Genomic DNA, 16,668 nt, shown 5'->3' with positions numbered 1-16,668 from the left:
TGCTTCTCACCTCATCAGTCAAATGGATCGGAGTAGGGAAGTCCCGGGAGTCCATGATCCAGCTCTTCTAGACAAATGGAAAGAAACACAGCCTACCTACCTGTTTTAAACCTCCAAACAAAGACGCCACCGTCATCAGACTGTGCCGGACTGGACTTCTCCAGTCTGTTTGGATTTTTAACAGTTTTAAACTTTATTAAAACAGCATCACAAGGCGCTCTGCTAACATTGCAGCGTTTTGTTTCATATACAACACACTGGGCAACGCCAGCTGCCATCAGGTGAGGGCGTGAAGGAACGGCCACGAGACACGCAGGCACCGGATCGCTCGTTTGGTTGAACACATTGTTTGACTGTATTTTGGTTGATCTATGCTGTGATTTTAACGCGCTGTGTTTTCCCCCTCAGCACTTTAGATGCTTTGGACTGTATGTGCTTTATGTTTTATTCTTCCAGGTGTACGGCGCATCCTCACACGATAAAGGGATCGGTTTATATTTTAAATGTGTCGTTCTGTGTTCTCAGTGTTAAAACTTGCCTTGTCATTCAACTCCAAAAAAACAAAAACAAAAAAAAAAACTAGCTTTTAAATTTTTTCCGTAGCTAGCGGTTGCTTCCACTGATCGCTGTGGGAACGCTTGAGTTTTAAGGATTAATCTCAGCAGGTGAGCTCTCCTCTAACCACTAACAGGCACAGAAATGTTAATGTAACTTAGATTTTCGAAGTAAACAAATCAAATTAGTCTGTCAGCACTTTTCCACGCCTCACATTCTTGTGATTAATGTTGTTTTGTCTTTGCACTGTCAGCACATTGTTCTGGTAACATGGGATGAAGGCAATGATTCGATGTATGCTGTTTTTTTTTTTTTTTTTTTGCCCAGTTTTCTGCAAGACTGTAATTCCACAGTCTTGATTTAGAGTACTGCATTGAATCCCCACCTTAGTGGATGACGACATTGTTTGCATTTACAGTTCTGTGCAATGAAGACATTTTGTGTGTTGGATCAAAAGGTGATCATGAGAAGAGACACAAAAAAGTTTCAGCTTTTATTCAGTATACATTAAATAAACTTTAGATTTCCTGTTTCTTCACTGGTCATGCCTTTACAGGATTTTACTGCACCATCATGTAGTTGTCAGATTTGTTGGGGTTTTCAGGTTTTTAAGTGCATGGTCATTATGTATCCTGCTGAAGTCCTTTGTTGAGGTGGTGGTGTGCTTTGGATTATTATCTTGCCACATAATAAAGATCCTCCTGATTATTTTGGATGAATTTCTTTGTAAATTGTCAGAGTATGTTTTTGGAGACTTCTTCATTCATTTTGCTACTGCAGTCATGATCAATGAAAGCGACGGAGCCCAAGCCATGACAGCACCTCCACCGTGCTTTATAAATGAGCTTGTATGTTTAGGATCATGAGCAGATCCATGCTTTTCTGCAGACACTGGTCTTTCCATCTATATGGTAGTAGTTAAGCTTTGTCCCATCAGGCCATAAAGCTGTTCCCTAACTGATGGAGCTCATATCTGTACAGTTTTGTAAATTGCAATCCTGTTTTTTGATTTTTGCTGCTGGTGAGTGGTTGGCATCTTGCAGTGTGGCCTCTGCATTGCTGTTCTCAAAGTCTCATTAGTGTTTTGGGGGTTTCCTTGCTGCTTTCACCATTTGTGTTTTATCAGCTCTTGTTTTTTGTTTTGTTTTTTTTTTAGCTTGGAGAGCCATTTAGATGCCTGTTGCTCTGTACATCATTTCTTTTTCAGGACAATCCAGATACTTTTACTGGCTTTGCTCAGCTTCTTCCAGTTTCTCAGCTTCAGAATAACATGCTTTTCTCACTGGTCTTCATGTTGGTCTACCCAGAGGTGAAAGCTTAAACTGAGAGGAGATATCCATGATTAAACAATGGACCTTGTGGAACAACACTGTACCACAAACTCACCCATGGTTAGCTGTGGGGAAAAAAAACTACAACTTTAGAAAAAAGTGAAGAAAAATGCAGCTGTGAAATGAGTGTGAGCAACAGGAAACATGCTGTATGAATGTGTGAGCAGTTTAAACATTTTGGTCAGTCCAGCTCAAAAACATCTGTGCCTATTTGAAGTATGGAAGAAAAGCTGCGACTGTGTAAGTTTAGAGACTTAAGTGTCACAGAATCTGAGCAAGCTTCACCATTAAATTCATGTTTAAATATGTACAAACCCAGTGGTGTTTAAAATTCTCAGTAAAGAGTGAATATAAAATTAGATTTGAACGTGGGCTTACTATCTGTGCAAACTTGCACAAGGGGAGTCGAGGAATCTGTGTTGGGCTACTGATGTAAGATATCACTGACATCCGCACACAGAGGTTGGTTTGATCTTCCAAGAATTGTGACGACATTTTCTGGAGAATTAATTGATCAGTGTGCTGCGATTTTGTAAAAGTTAAACTTAACCTGTTCCTGGTTATAGAGTCTAACCCAGCTGTCATGACGCAAGAGGCAGGATGCACCCTGGACAAGTCGCCAGTCCATCACAGTCAATACTTAGAGACAGACAGCCGCTCACACTCACATTCATACATATGATCAATTTAGAATCACCCATTAGCCTAACCCCATGCGTGCCTTTGGACTACAGAGAACCCAAATGGACGGTGTGAGGCCCAGACTGTGCCGCTCATCTAGATGTAAATACCAGGAAATAAAAGCTGAAACTCTGATCTCTCTTCTCATGTTCATCATTCAATCTCACACACAAATGTCTTCAGTGCACAGCAAAAACAAGTTAATGCTGTATGCTTTTAAACTTGTGTGTCTCCACTGATCAAGAGGGAAACTGGGCTGCTCTTGTTGGACTTGGAGCTAATAATGAATAACATTACTTTTACTGAGACAAAACTGAGTCGGCGTGCATACAATGAATGTCAGAGCAATGAAAATCAGAAAAATGGTATACGTGCCCACACAGTACTAGCAAGCTGGGTACAACTGCAACAGTTTCTGAAAGGTATTATCTCTGTGCTATTTAATATACTGTGTCTACATGGTGTATTATTACTTACGATAGCTACGTGTGGTTACATATTTGGGAATGTTCACGTTCTGCCATGAGTTGGATTTAATACAGTACTGTAAATGATGCAGAAACAGCTCTGATTTTGTTTGTAAACCTAAATTTGAACACTGTTTCTTTTTTAAAGGTGTTGTTAAAGAAAACAGTCCAGCATGAACTGATACAGTGACTTCAATGGGTCTTCTTTTAAACTGAATAAAAAAAATAAAATAAAGGGGTCTGTAAATTAAAAAAACAACAACTATATAGTTTGTCTACAAGGTGATTTGGCTTTTGAGGCAAAAAAGGGTGAATGAAACCAGAATCTGGATCTGGCAACCAGACCTCAGAGGAGATGTGAGGTCACCGCAGGAAAAATGGTAACGTGTCTAATCCTGCGTTCATATTTCTTACTCCAACGTGGGCGTGCTCACAGACCAATGCAGCAAGGCCGCCACGACAGCTGCTTTAGTAGCCGCATTGTTTGAATTGCGTTAATCAGGTGGAGATTCCACGTATGGGTATAAATGAACAGTTTAGATCGGTTTGCTTTGTGCCATCATCAGAGTGTATTTAATATCATCTGCAGCCATTCTGTCGAAGGTTTAAAGGAAGCAGCTGATGCAACATTTTCCCACTTGGTTCAAATGTTGCAGCATGAACATGGTGGTAGTCTTCCACTTTGTTGTGTAAATCGGCTTTATTTATTGTTTGATCTCATCTTAAGATGTCTGGATTTGAATGTTGAAAGAGTTTTCATGTTACTAAGTAAAGCTCTTCCATAACGTTGTGGCTCAGACATACTTTTAAAACAAGTGTGACACCTCGTACCTCCCTCCACATCGTGTGTGAATCGAGTCTCTGGATGTAAAAATATTTCAGGACACTGGGATAATATTTTCTGGAAAACATGATGACGTTGTGTGGCAGTACTTCATGTTTCAGTTTGTATGCATATGTGATGATATGATGAGAAATGTTCAATCTTCCTTAATCTCGCAATAGCCAAAAACAAAAACCCCAAATACTAAGAGTTCTTGGATCCAGATCTGGACCTACTGCAGAAGTTAATCACTTTTAATATTTTGAGCAATCCTGCTAACAAACTGAACCCATTGCATAACCTTCTTGGCAATCACAGGAAAAAAGAGAAAGCAGAGGTCTGAATTATCCCCAATTTTTATCCTAATGAGGTGTCGATTCATGGAAGGATGGTGCAGACGGAGTTTAATCATTTTCGCAGCAGCAGCAGCTTTAAAGCTGAGCTGTTTTAAAGCTTCCAGGGTTGAGTTTTGATGTTATTTACAAGCTGGACGAGGTGCTTCGACATGAATGAATCGACTTGACATGAATGTAGCATTTAATCAGACCTCAGAAAGCTCACAGAGCAAATAACGCCTGTGTTTACAGGCTACACATGCCATGTAAACAAAACTTTAGGAGTACAATTCAGTTGAATCTTCCTTTAATGAGCTGCAGGCGGCTGCTCTGATCCAAGGTGAACGTTGGAAATTTCACACAGACAAATAAAATTTACCATCACGAAGAATACTCTGCTCTGTATTTTTAAAACCACCTTTTCCAAAGCAAAATAATTAAACTGGTGATGGAAGTTATATGATACTGTATATGATCTGCCTCTCATCTGGTGTCCTAGACATCGCACTTATACAGTGAGGACATTAAAAAAAAAAAAAAAAATTGTATTTTTTGTGTTTCTGTTGTTTGTGACTCACTCAACGAAAGTTGGTTTTTCCTCATATACTCTTATAAGCAGAAAAATGGTGTTTTCTGATTTCCTGATTGTCTCCTGCTTCTGTCTGTCCACAGCAGATGTTGGCACGTTTGCTCTCATGAACTCTCTGAGCCTTTATTTCCTTTTTCTTAACAGCAGCTCTGACTTTTTTTTTTCTTCCAGCTGCTGTTTCGAGCGAACTTTTATCCCTTTACTTGTCCAAACTGCCTGAATCATAAACAGACTAAATGGCTGCATGCGCACAATGTTCACACGAAACCTTACCATGTTACACTGCCTCTTTTTGTCCTTAACACTTTTAAACACAGTTTTCCTTTTCAGGTTATAAAAAAAGTCTCCACATCTTGATATTCCTCCTGTACTGCTCGTGTATTTTGTGACTTTGGGATCTTGACTGGAATTTCAAATAAAGTTCTTCGGGTTTAAACAACATTTCGCTGCAGAGTATTTCTTCAGATCTGAGGAATGTCTGGCACCGATGAAAACCAGATTTTATCAGACCTCTCCGTCAGTGTGATCTTATAAACTTTAAATCTTGAAGTTTTGCTTTTAACCTTGATGGACTCTTGCATGCTTATAAGACACCTTGGCCTGGAAACTTTCCTTAATTTTGATTGCTGTCAGGTGAATTTCTTTGGGGGGGGGCTGATGTGGGGATACATCTCTTGTATCACTTTACTTTGCGTGTGTGTGTGTGTGTGTGTGTGTGTGTGTGTGTGTGTGTCTGTACATGTTTACATATCCTTGTGGGGACCAAACATTGGAAGATTACTTGTGGGGACCAACAGCCCTTATGGGGACAAAGTCCCCGTTCCCATGAGTTTGAATTTTTAAGACTCAAAACATAGTTTTAGTGTCAGGATTACAATTAGCTTAGATACAGTTATCATAGTGTTTCCAATTATCAAGAACTGGAGTGACAAATTCAAAGAAGACACTCTGTACAGAAACAACATTGGGAGAGGTAGAAAGTGAAAGATTTCAAAGACTCTGGACAGAAAACTAGTGAGAGATTTGTCTAAAGACCCCAGAACAGCTGAAAAGATACTCGTTAATGTTTTGCCAACTCAAGAATGTAGTCTCAAAAAGGCAACAGGAGTGGACTGTGAGGTTGCAGATCAGTAAAACCTTCACACCTTGAAGTAGGACAACCTGGACAAAACTCATGTACTGGAACGTATTGGAAGCACGTTCTTAATTAAGTTAGGTGAGGTGAAATTACAGTTCTTTGGATACAGAGATGCTGCTTATGCTTGGAGAACAAAGAACACCATCCCCACATTTAAACACGGTGGTTGGAGTATTTTGAGAACTGAAGACCGAGGTCCACCCGAGAAGACTATTGATTAAGAGAGATTTGCCAAAGAAGAATGGGATTGCTCAGGAGATGTGTGCGAGACTTCTACAAACATGTGTGAAAGAATGGGTTGTTCCCAGGAGCTCAGTGAATTCCAGTGTGGTAGTGTGATCAGCTGCAACCTGTGCAACTACTAAATATTGCACAATATTGAAAGACGTGAGACTTGAAAACTAAACGACTACAGGCTGTTCCAGTATACAATTATCTATTAGCATAGGGGGATAATCATTTTAACCCTTGTAGTAAAAAAAAAAAAAAAAAAGCTGCATTTAACTTTTGTCTTAAACACCAGGTGACTATTGGAAGAAAGACTTTTATAAAACCTTTAATTTCAACCAGAATCTCTTCAGCATGAAAAGAGTTTTTAATTTGTTTTTTAAGGTCTTTTGCAAAGGAGATCAGGGCTTTACTGTTCCATATTTATGAAACAAGCAAAGCATTCACATCAAGACCTTTTCATAACTTTTAAATCAAATATTGCTTTTTAGTTGCTGTTACGTCACTTTATTTTAATCTCTTAGCTGCGCAGCGCTTCAATAAACACCTGGTGCTTTTAAATGTCCTTACAAACACATTGACTTACCTATTTTCCTTTTTGTTGCTGATCCTTGCACAATAATTTCGCAGCATGTGGCAGATACAGAGCAACAGTAAATTTGCAGACCAGAGGACAACTTGTTTTGATCAAATCTAGGTTGCAGCTTATTGTCTACCTTATCACAGCTGGAAATAACAGTTTTAAATTGCTTTTGGGAGAGTGGATGGTTTAGATTTCCTGATATACATGCTCTTATATGCATAAATGACAACTGCAATCGCATTTTGCCCAGTTTTTATTTTCTTGTCTCTCACTCTGGTTTAATGCCTGGGATCAACTGCAGGCTAAATCCAAACTCATTTTATTTTTCTTTCTTTTAACCTATTGTTTCTGCAACAGTAACTAGCTTCATTTCTAAAACTGCAAAAAGCATGCTAAAGTTCTTTTTATGGAGAAAATTTAATGTCACTATTTTTTTTTGAAAATATGGGTTTTGACGTGAAACCCATATTGACCTGCCTGGGTCCATAATATAGGCTACCTCAAATAGAGTGTGCAGTGTTGTTAGTTATTCATGAATGTATCTGCTTCTCATTAATAGGAGTTTGACAACACATCTTTACAGCACACATGCTGGCCTGTCATAGCAGGAATTTCACAGTTATTAATGGTTCTCTATTGATACAGTAACTCTGAAGGCAGCAGTTAAATCTAGTCACACTAGCAAGGTGAAACAGAATCTTGCTAGTATTCCTGTATTCATTACACTTCCAGCACTTTGAGTGATTAGATATCCCATTTACAGTGGCTTGCAAAGGTATTCAGCCCTCTTGAACTTTTCCACATTTTGTCACATTACAACCACAAACATGTATCAATTTTTTTGGAATTCCACGTGAAAGACCAACACAAAGTGGTGTACACGTGAGAAGTGGAACAAAAATCATACATGATTCCAAACATTTTTTACAAATAAATAACTGAAAAGTGGGGTGTGCATAATTATTCAGCCCCTTGAGTCAATACTTTGTAGAACCACCTCTTGCTGCAATTACAGCTGCCAGTCTTTTAGGGCAGCGGTCCCCAACCCCCGGGCCTCGGACCGGTACCGGTCCATGAGTCGTTTGGTACCAGGCCGCGAGAGTTGAGGCTCAGGTATGAAATGTATGGTTTTCAGGGTTTTTATCGGTTTTCAGCGTTATTTTGTTATTGTTTTTATCGTTAACTCGGTTTTCCTGGGTCTTTTCACGTGTGTTATGAATAAATCTTCTTTTTTCGGTACCGGTACTAGTTTTATTTTGTTGTATTTACCCGCGACACCTTAAAGGCCGGTCCGTGAAAATATTGTCGGGCATAATCCGGTCCGTGGCGCAAAAACGGTTGGGGACCGCTGTTTTAGGGTATGTCTCTACCAGCTTTGCACATCTAGAGACTGAAATCCTTGCCCATTCTTATTTGCAAAACAGCTTCAGCTCAGTCAGATTAGATGGATAGTGTTTGTGAACAGCAGTTTTCAGATCTTGCCACCGATTCTCGATTGGATTTAGATCTGGACTTTGGGCCATTCTAACACATGGATATGTTTTGTTTTAAACCATTCCATTGTTGCCCTGGCTTTATGTTTAGGATCGTTGTCCTGCTGGAAGGTGAACCTCCGCCCCAGTCTCAAGTCTTTTGCAGACTCCAAGAGGTTTTCTTCCGAGAGTGCCCTGTATTTGGCTCCATCCATCTTCCCATCAACTCTGACCAGCTTCCCTGTCCCCGCTGAAGAGAAGCACCCCCAGAGTATGATGCTGCCACCACCATATTTGACAGTGGGGACGGTGTGTTCAGAGTGATGTGCAGTGTTAGTTTTCCGCCACACATAGCGTTTTGCATTTTGGCCAAAAAGTTCCATTTTGGTCTCATCTGACCAGAGCACCTTCTTCCACATGTTTGCTGTGTCCCCCACGTGGCTTGTGGCAAACTGCAAACGGGACTTCTTATGGTTTTCTGTTAACAATGGCTTTCTTCTTGCCACTCTTCCATAAAGGCCAACTTTGTGCAGTTCACGACTAATAGTTGTCCTATGGACAGATTCCCCCACCTGAGCTGTAGATCTCTGCAGCTCGTCCAGAGTCACCATGGGCCTCTTGGCTGCATTTCTGATCAGCGCTCTCCTTGTTCGGCCTGTGAGTTTAGGTGGACAGCCTTGTCTTGGTAGGTTTACAGTTGTGCCATACTACTTCCATTTCTGAATGATCGCTTGAACAGTGCTCCGTGGGATGTTCAAAGCTTGGGAAATCCTTTTGTAGCCTAAGCCTGCTTTAAATTTCTCAATAACTTTATCCCTGAGCTGTGTGGTGTGCTCTTTGGACTTCACAGTGTTGTTGCTCCCAATATTCTCTTAGACAACCTCTGAGGCCGTCACAGAGCAGCTGTGCTGTGAGAGACTGGCAGCTGGAATTGCAGCAAAAGGTGGTTCTACAAAGTATTGACTCAGGGGGCTGAATAACAACGCACACACCCCACTTTTCAGTTATTTATTTGCAAAAATGTTTGGAATCATGTATGATTTTCACTCCACTTCTCACATGTACAGCACTTTGTATTGGTTGATTGTGGCTGTAATGTGACAAAATGTGGAAAAGTTCAAGGGGGCCGAATACTTTTGCAAGCCCCTGTAGTTTAACATATTTAAATATGTCTGGTCGATGCACAAAATTATAGTTAAACTCAGAAACGTGAGGGATTGTCACTTATAATAATAATAATTTTATCTATTCATTATTTATATTTAATAATAATTTATCTTTATGTTTATTTAGTTCATTTATCACATGAAAATTTCACTCCTTCTTTCTTTTTTCTTTTAAATAAATCAAACAACTAACCAGAGAGACATAGGTTAAAGTCACAGCTTATATAACATTTAAGGAAGTTTAAATTAACTACAACTGATGCAAATTAACAACTAATATATTGTACAACCTTGCGAAAAAACATTTTTTTCAGTATAGTTACCAGTTTATTGCATGCAATGCACCACCTAGTGGCAGGTTAATGAGAGAATATGCCCCCCTGAGTTTATTCCAAACAGGTCCTGGATGATTTAGAAAATGACAAATTTAAATAAATATTCAAAACAACATTTTAAATACAAGTAAAAAGCTGCAGATGAAATTGGATTCAGCTGAATAAAGTTACAGAAACAAAGCTTTGGTTTCCAAAAATACCAGAAGATTAAAGATTTAGATTCAGAGGGAAACAGAGCCCAGATGTGGCACAGACAGAAGCACGAGACTTTAAAAAGTGTTACACAGGTGTGCAGAGTTAGGGAGTATTGAGCTGCATCTGACTGAACCGACTGAAGTCGTATTAGATTTTGGAGAAGCTTTCAGGCAGTTCAGCTGCATTAATATTTGTTAATTAATACTGTGGTGACTCCCAACGAAAACATGAGCTTCTCCACTTCCAGCCTGGCCTCCTGTGTTTTTATTAGTGCCAGACTAGACATCACTGCAGTCTTGGAAACCCAGCAGGCGTTCCTGCACATTCCTGTTAATACTGTTAAGTTTATGGATGATCTTTAAAAATTTGAAAACAATTTACAATAAAATCAGTTTAGTATCTTTTTTTTCCCTAAAATCAACATGTGGCTCTTTGTTGTATTTTTTATACATTATCAAAAACCTTCCTGGGCCTGTGTGGAAAAAGTAACTGCCCTTTTTGATAAAAACATGAATTAAATGATTAACTGAGTTTTTTTGGAAAGCTGAGTTAAATTGATTTAGCCACACCCAGGCCTGAACAAAATCACCGACATCTGTCAGTGCAGAAAGCTTTGATTCTATAAACATGAACTCATTTCAACCATAGGGTTTAATATGATGTCGGCCCACTCTTTGCAGATATAACACCACCAACTTTCCTGGAAATACTTTCCACAAGGTTCAGGAGTGTGTTTATAGGAATTTTTGACCATTATTCCAGTAGAGGGTTTGTGACGTCAGACACTAATGTTGGATAAGAAGGCCTGGCTTGGACTCTTCGCTCCAGTTCATTCTAAAAGTGTTCTGTTGGGTTGAGGTCAGGACTCTGCAAGCCAGGCGAGTTCTTCCTACAGTGAGTGTGGTGGAAACTCGCTGATCCATGTTTTAATTAGCCTTGCGTTGTGTAGTTGTGTTTGCTCATGTTGGAACAGGAAGGGGCCATCCCCAAAATGTTCCCACAAAGTTGGGAGCATGAAATTGTCCAAAGGGCCACAGTTCAGTCAGACAAAGGTTGTTCTCCTGGCAAATCCAGACTCATCCATCAGACTGACAGATAAAAAAAAAAAGATGGAGTTGTCATTCTAGAGAACACTTCGCCACTTCTCTAGAGTCCAGCGGCGGTGTGCTTTACAGCACTGCATCCAGTGCTTTGCATTGCACTTGGTGATGCAAGGCTTGGATGCAGCTGCTTGGCTGTGGAAACCAATTCCTTGAAGCTCTCTCTGAATCCGAAGCACTGTGTTGCTGAATTGGTGTTGTTCCAAATGGCTTTCACTATGTGATAATACCATTAACAGCTTATAACCTTACTTTATCCTTATAAATGATTGACCCAATCGTTTTTTAATCTGCTTCTGTGGTCTTTGCCAAATGTAAAAAATAGTTTTCTACATAAGCACTAGAGGGAGCCATTTGACTGCAAATGAGTGCAAAACAAATGACCAGCGAGGTCATTTTCTCTCCTCGGGATTTTTTCCCCCTGTGCAGATATATATAATTCCACAGAAAACCAAATAAACCACACAAAACTAAACTCAAATCTCAAATAAAGGGGTTTGCATTAGCCTCTCTGCCCCCTTTATTTGTATTGACTTTTGCTGTGACCGCAGATTGGCTTTAACCACAGCCTCACCTGCAACTCATTTCCCTGCTTTTGCCAAGCTTCCTCTCCTTATTTGACTGCATCTGAATGCCCCAACAACCTCTAAAAACTCACAAAAACTCACAGAGGAATCGTCCAGATGCGCCTCGCTTTCATGACGAGTACAAAAACACCTCGCCTGCATGTTTATTCATCACCGAGCTCACAAAACTCCTCGGCTGCCCAGAGTGAGGCCATCCTGTTTAATAAAGTGTGTCACCTTGAAGCGCACAGAAACACACGCAGTGGCATCTGGCATGAAGCCTGGCCTTTTTATGTATTGTGTGACTATGTTGATGAGAGGTTGGGAGGCATCTCAGCAGGCTGGAAGGCACCACTGCCCCACAGTTTGGTCTGGAGGTGCACAAACACCTCTCCGCCTTCCTCTTCCTCACCCCTCAACATCTCTCACCTCTCTTCTTCATGCACAGCTCATTCAATGCTGTCTACATAACTCAACCTCCATACTCCACCAATAACCCCTTCAACCTCCCTGCCCCCTCCTCCCCCTTCATTTGAATCCCACAGTGAGGCCTCTTTGTCCAGCATTGTGCTGCGAAGGGAAGCTCAGTAAATGGACAAGCAAATGAGTTTTCAGTCGACTGTGGTGTTTGGACACACACTCAGCCTCATGTGCACAAACATATAAGCAAATCACCCATTCAGGAAGCTTTCAGTGTCTTATTGAGCTGAATATCTGTTTGTTGCTTGTCTCTAATCTTGGACCTGGAAACAGAGGCCTCTATAAGAAAGGGAAGACAGTGGCTAGTACACTTTTGACCATATTCACTGTGATCTCCATCTTTGAGGCTTGATCCTTTTCATTTAATATTTTGTTAAATCTTCATTTCTCTGTTAAATGCTGGGACTTGTGGTCACCAGCTTCTTCTGTCAGCCATTTGGCTCCTGGCAGGTAGTGCAAAACTGTGTTTATCTTATCCTTTTATTTGAAACAGCTGCCTGCTGCAGCTGGAAAAGTAACGAGAGCAGAATGAGAGCGAACCAAAACAGGAAACTGTGGGCTGTGAGGCCAAAACATGGAGCTGAAAGATGGTAAAATGTTCCACATAGCAGATCTGGGCTCCTCTCTGCAAGCAGCTTGCTTCACCTTGCGCATACGATTTATTCATTTAAAGAAATAAAAATGTCAACTGGCTGTAACCTTTCTGGAACTCTGAACTGAGATTTAACAAACTCAAAAAAGAAAATTGTCTTAAAATTATCTTAAATATATTATTTTGTTTTCGATTAAAAAAAATTGGAAAACTGACACAGTTAAGTAAATAAGTTATTTCTTTTTAACACCTAGCATACAGAGGAGGAAGTAAATTTTTTCTATCATCTCTTATAGTTAAAGGAATAGTTCAGTAAGTACACATATTCACTTTCTTGCATCTACAGCACTTTTTTAGAAGTATTAATCCAACACTGAATTTGGAGAAAGTGAGCTTAAGCTTAATATGAAAGGCTTGAAACATAAGAAACAGCTGGCCCGCACTGGCACCTAACCCTGAAAAACCCTGCAAAAAAAAATTGTCATTTTTACACTTGAGCTCCTGTTAAGGTAAAAATAAACGTGTTAATTAACCTAAAAGGTGCTGGTTATATTTGTACAGGCTGCAATAACTTATTGTTCTAAAGTTTGCAGCCATAGACTGAGATCTGAAAATGCACCATGCTCATCATTTCAGCCGTTGCTAAGCTGGTGTTTTGAAAGTGGTTGTGATGAACGAGGTGCAGATCTCACTTAGAACCTTAAAGCTCGCTGCTTTCGCCTCCTCTTTGGTTCTCAGTGTGACCAGAATTGAGTAAATAAAGTTAATGTTCCTAATGTTCTAAGACCATAAAGCCATCAGGAAAGTATTTAAGGAGGTTACAGAGGTCAACTGTGCTCGTTTTTAGAAGCAGACAACTTGCTCCCCTAGTTGCTGCTAAAAAGAAAAGAAGTTTAAGAAGCTTCTCAGTTATCATTGCTTTTCAGAGTCAGGTGCTATATACATCTTTTATATACAGTCTTGCAGATCTTGCATTTATCTTCTAACTCAAAAAGATTCCTAACGCCACAAACTATCTCTTTAAGTAACAGATGTGATATATTGCTGAGGTGTAAGGTGGAAACGTACGCTTGCCTGATGGTGTTTGCCCACAGCTCGTGCTATCTCTTAAGGTGGTCTGACGTGTGTGCAAAGGTCAACAGCTATAGTGGCGTTTAGGTCACACGTGTGCTTTTGTTCAGGCCGAGCTGACCGCATTTTAATGCATTCCCACATTTTAAAGGGACTTTTGACCCCCAAAATAAGTTAAAAATTAAAGATGAATAAAAACATTTTGTTCTTTTCTGGGAGTTTTGTCTTTGAGAATGTAATATCAACCACGCATGGGTAAAGTCATGCTGATGTCAGGTCTTCTATCTGAAGTTTGTAGGTTATTATTCATTTATCTACGAAATCCAGCACACAGTCTTTTATTTGCCTTTTCATTTTATCAAGCGCTACCATTTATTTGATCGCTCTGCACCACTTCTTGAGCAACCCAATGACCCTCCACCCGTGACTCTGACCCCTCTGAGGAATGCGTGGCTGTAAAAAGCCTGTAAAGTTGTTTTTATTCACCAGCTTCTTTGACCCTCCTTCACCTGCTTCAGTTTTTCTCTCCTCCTGTTTTCCAGCCCCTCCCTCCCCTCTCAGCTCCTGAACTGTGGCCGCTCTGTAAAACAGCCCGATCACAGCAGATGTGTGACGACCGGCGCTGCTAACAGCTGTCAGCTCTTATATCAGCTCCTGTTCAGCCTCTCAACCGCCCCCAGCACACACCAGCCCTCAGTTTACGGTTTCCGAACAACAATCTCGAGCAGTTGCGGTGCAAACTTCAAGGGTGTCTGCTTTTTCTTCATGTCTCTTACATATCTGTAACATCTTGCTTTTTCCTTATTCACCTAAACAAAGTAGCAAGACCAGATCAACTGTATGCTTCTATTCAAAAACAGGCAGGTGAAGAGCACAAGAGCTGCCCTTTAATTTTCAGAGGGAAAAAAGTTCTGATTGTTCTTATTATCCTATTGCATGCATGCGGGGATCTCTTTAACTTGGATGTCTTCATTTTATCCATATTTTTTGCTCTATCCCCTAATTATTCACTCAGTCTATAAAAAATCAACAAACTTCATCTGAGTTTGAAGTTTGGTTTATTTCATTTGCTCAGGACGACAATCAAAAACACACTAATGTCCTGTTTCATTTGTACTATAACACATAGGTTATGTTAATGCTTTAGTTTTGTTGTCTTATTCTAGATGTTTGCCCATGTTTTGTACTGCAGAATGTTTTTTTTTTTGCTTCTTCATAGACGCCAAGAGTTTGTCTAACTTTCAGAAATCCAGACAATGCTGCATTCATGCCCGCCTCACTCCGTGATTGGTCAGGTGTGTGGAGGTGTGACGGTAGGCTGGATTTGTAGCTTCTCCAGATCTCACGCTCTTCTTTTATTTCACAATGTGGTAAGTAAATCTGAGGAGTGACTGTCAGTAAACCGCATTTATGTTTCACCTACTTTTAGTAAGCCAGCGGGTTTTCTTTTAGATTCAGAAGTGGACTGCATAGTTTGTTTCAAGCGCACCCCGGCTCAAACTCTACTTGATCCAACCTCATTGTTTCTTTCTGGCATCCATCCCCTGCTCAGCATCTGGCTGCTGTCCAAGGGGCTCGCTGCTCATCTCTGGCAGCTCTGTCCCTAGCCTGTTACCCCTACTGATCCCCTCCCCTCAGCTGAAAACTCACTCCTGTCTGGCCTTTAATGTGCCCCCAGCTTCAACTCTGTTCCTACTTCCAGCCTGTAAGCTTCAACCCCCTAGCCCCGACCTCGACTCCAACCTCAGGGTCCCAGCTTCTGGCCCTGAGCTTTTACCTTCTCTCCAGCCCAGCTGCTGTCGCCTTCCCAGCCGTCCAGCCCAGCATGAGAAGCCTAGCAGCTGTTGATCAATGGGCAGCCGGGGCCAACGCCTGCCTGTCCCCTCCCCTGACCTCCTACCCTTACACACACATACACACACATGCAAGCACATCCACACACGCGCGCGCACAGAGAGATACACACACACTCACACGCTCCCTCGGGATGCAGCAGATGGGGGTCAGCCAGAGGAAAGGGTTATGGTGCGCTACAAAGGGTTGGATTAGGTGTGTTTTCTGTGTGTCTTGGTTGTGTATGTGTCTCTTTTATGTATGTGTGTTTGTGTGTCACACAGCTTATTCCACAGTTTGTGATAAATTTGTGCGTGTGTGTGTGTGTGTGTGTGTGTGTGTGTGTGTGTGTGTGTGTGTGTGTGTGTGTGTGTGTGTGTGTGTGTGTGAGGGGCTGTGGTTGGACATTTGCTAGCCGCGTGTCCCCAGTATGGACAGGTGTTGGCGTCAGCAGTGTCCAGACTCGTTTCGGCAGCTGCTGCCACCCCGCTTCTCCACCCAGCTCTCCCCTCTCATCTCTCCCCCTCCGACAGATGTATCCACACCACCACCACCTCTCAGCTTTTTATGGGCCCAGCCTGTTTTGACTTTAAATATTTGCCCAGGAGGCGCTTGTTCTCTATGGGCAAAGAGGGATTGAAGAAGAGTGGGGTATGCGCATGAAATGACACACACGCCCATAAACAGGAGTACAGTAAAACTCCAACAGGTACAATCTACGCAAAGCAGTTATGTGTCAGAAATGTGCATATTTGCACCATTTCTTCTAGATTTCAAAGTGCAATATTAGGATGTATGCTCATTTTATTCTTAGATTATAAAGTTTTGCTGTTTCCTTACCTTTGTATTCAGATAAAAGCCTTTAATACAACCTGAAATGTTTAATTTAATCTAATGCACGGTGGTTTAACTCTTCGCTGGGGCCTTTGTGGACATTAGGTAAATTTAGTGGTTTTCCTCTGGCATGCCTAACTCCAAAAGACAAAACATTATCACAGCCCACAATTTGAGAATAAGAATGAAAGGGAGTCAGAACTGCATTTAAGATGAATAAAAGTTAGAACAATAAGATTAATCTCTTCTCACATTTTCCTAAAAGCAACAGACAAAAAGCCCCACTGGATTAAT

The 16,668-nt window shown here is 40.9% G+C and overlaps 1 protein-coding gene across 1 annotated transcript in view; it reads left to right on the top strand.

Moving 5' to 3' along the window:
* Positions 1-5,222, top strand: part of adss2 (adenylosuccinate synthase 2) — a 28,908-nt gene extending 23,686 nt beyond the window's left edge. Inside the window, exon 13 of the mRNA XM_085477305.1 lies at positions 19-5,222. Coding sequence (XP_085333431.1) covers positions 19-71 — 53 coding nt within the window. The 3' untranslated portion in view covers positions 72-5,222. The remainder of the gene's footprint in view (positions 1-18) is intronic.
* The last annotated feature ends 11,446 nt before the right edge of the window (positions 5,223-16,668 follow it).

The sequence above is a fragment of the Copadichromis virginalis genome, linkage group LG13 (genome assembly GCF_057382275.1).
Source record: "Copadichromis virginalis isolate Kocher_CV1m ecotype Utaka linkage group LG13, C_Virginalis_male_GT1.1, whole genome shotgun sequence".
Lineage (NCBI taxonomy): Eukaryota > Metazoa > Chordata > Actinopteri > Cichliformes > Cichlidae > Copadichromis > Copadichromis virginalis.
This window is presented reverse-complemented; position numbering and strand designations above follow the sequence as displayed.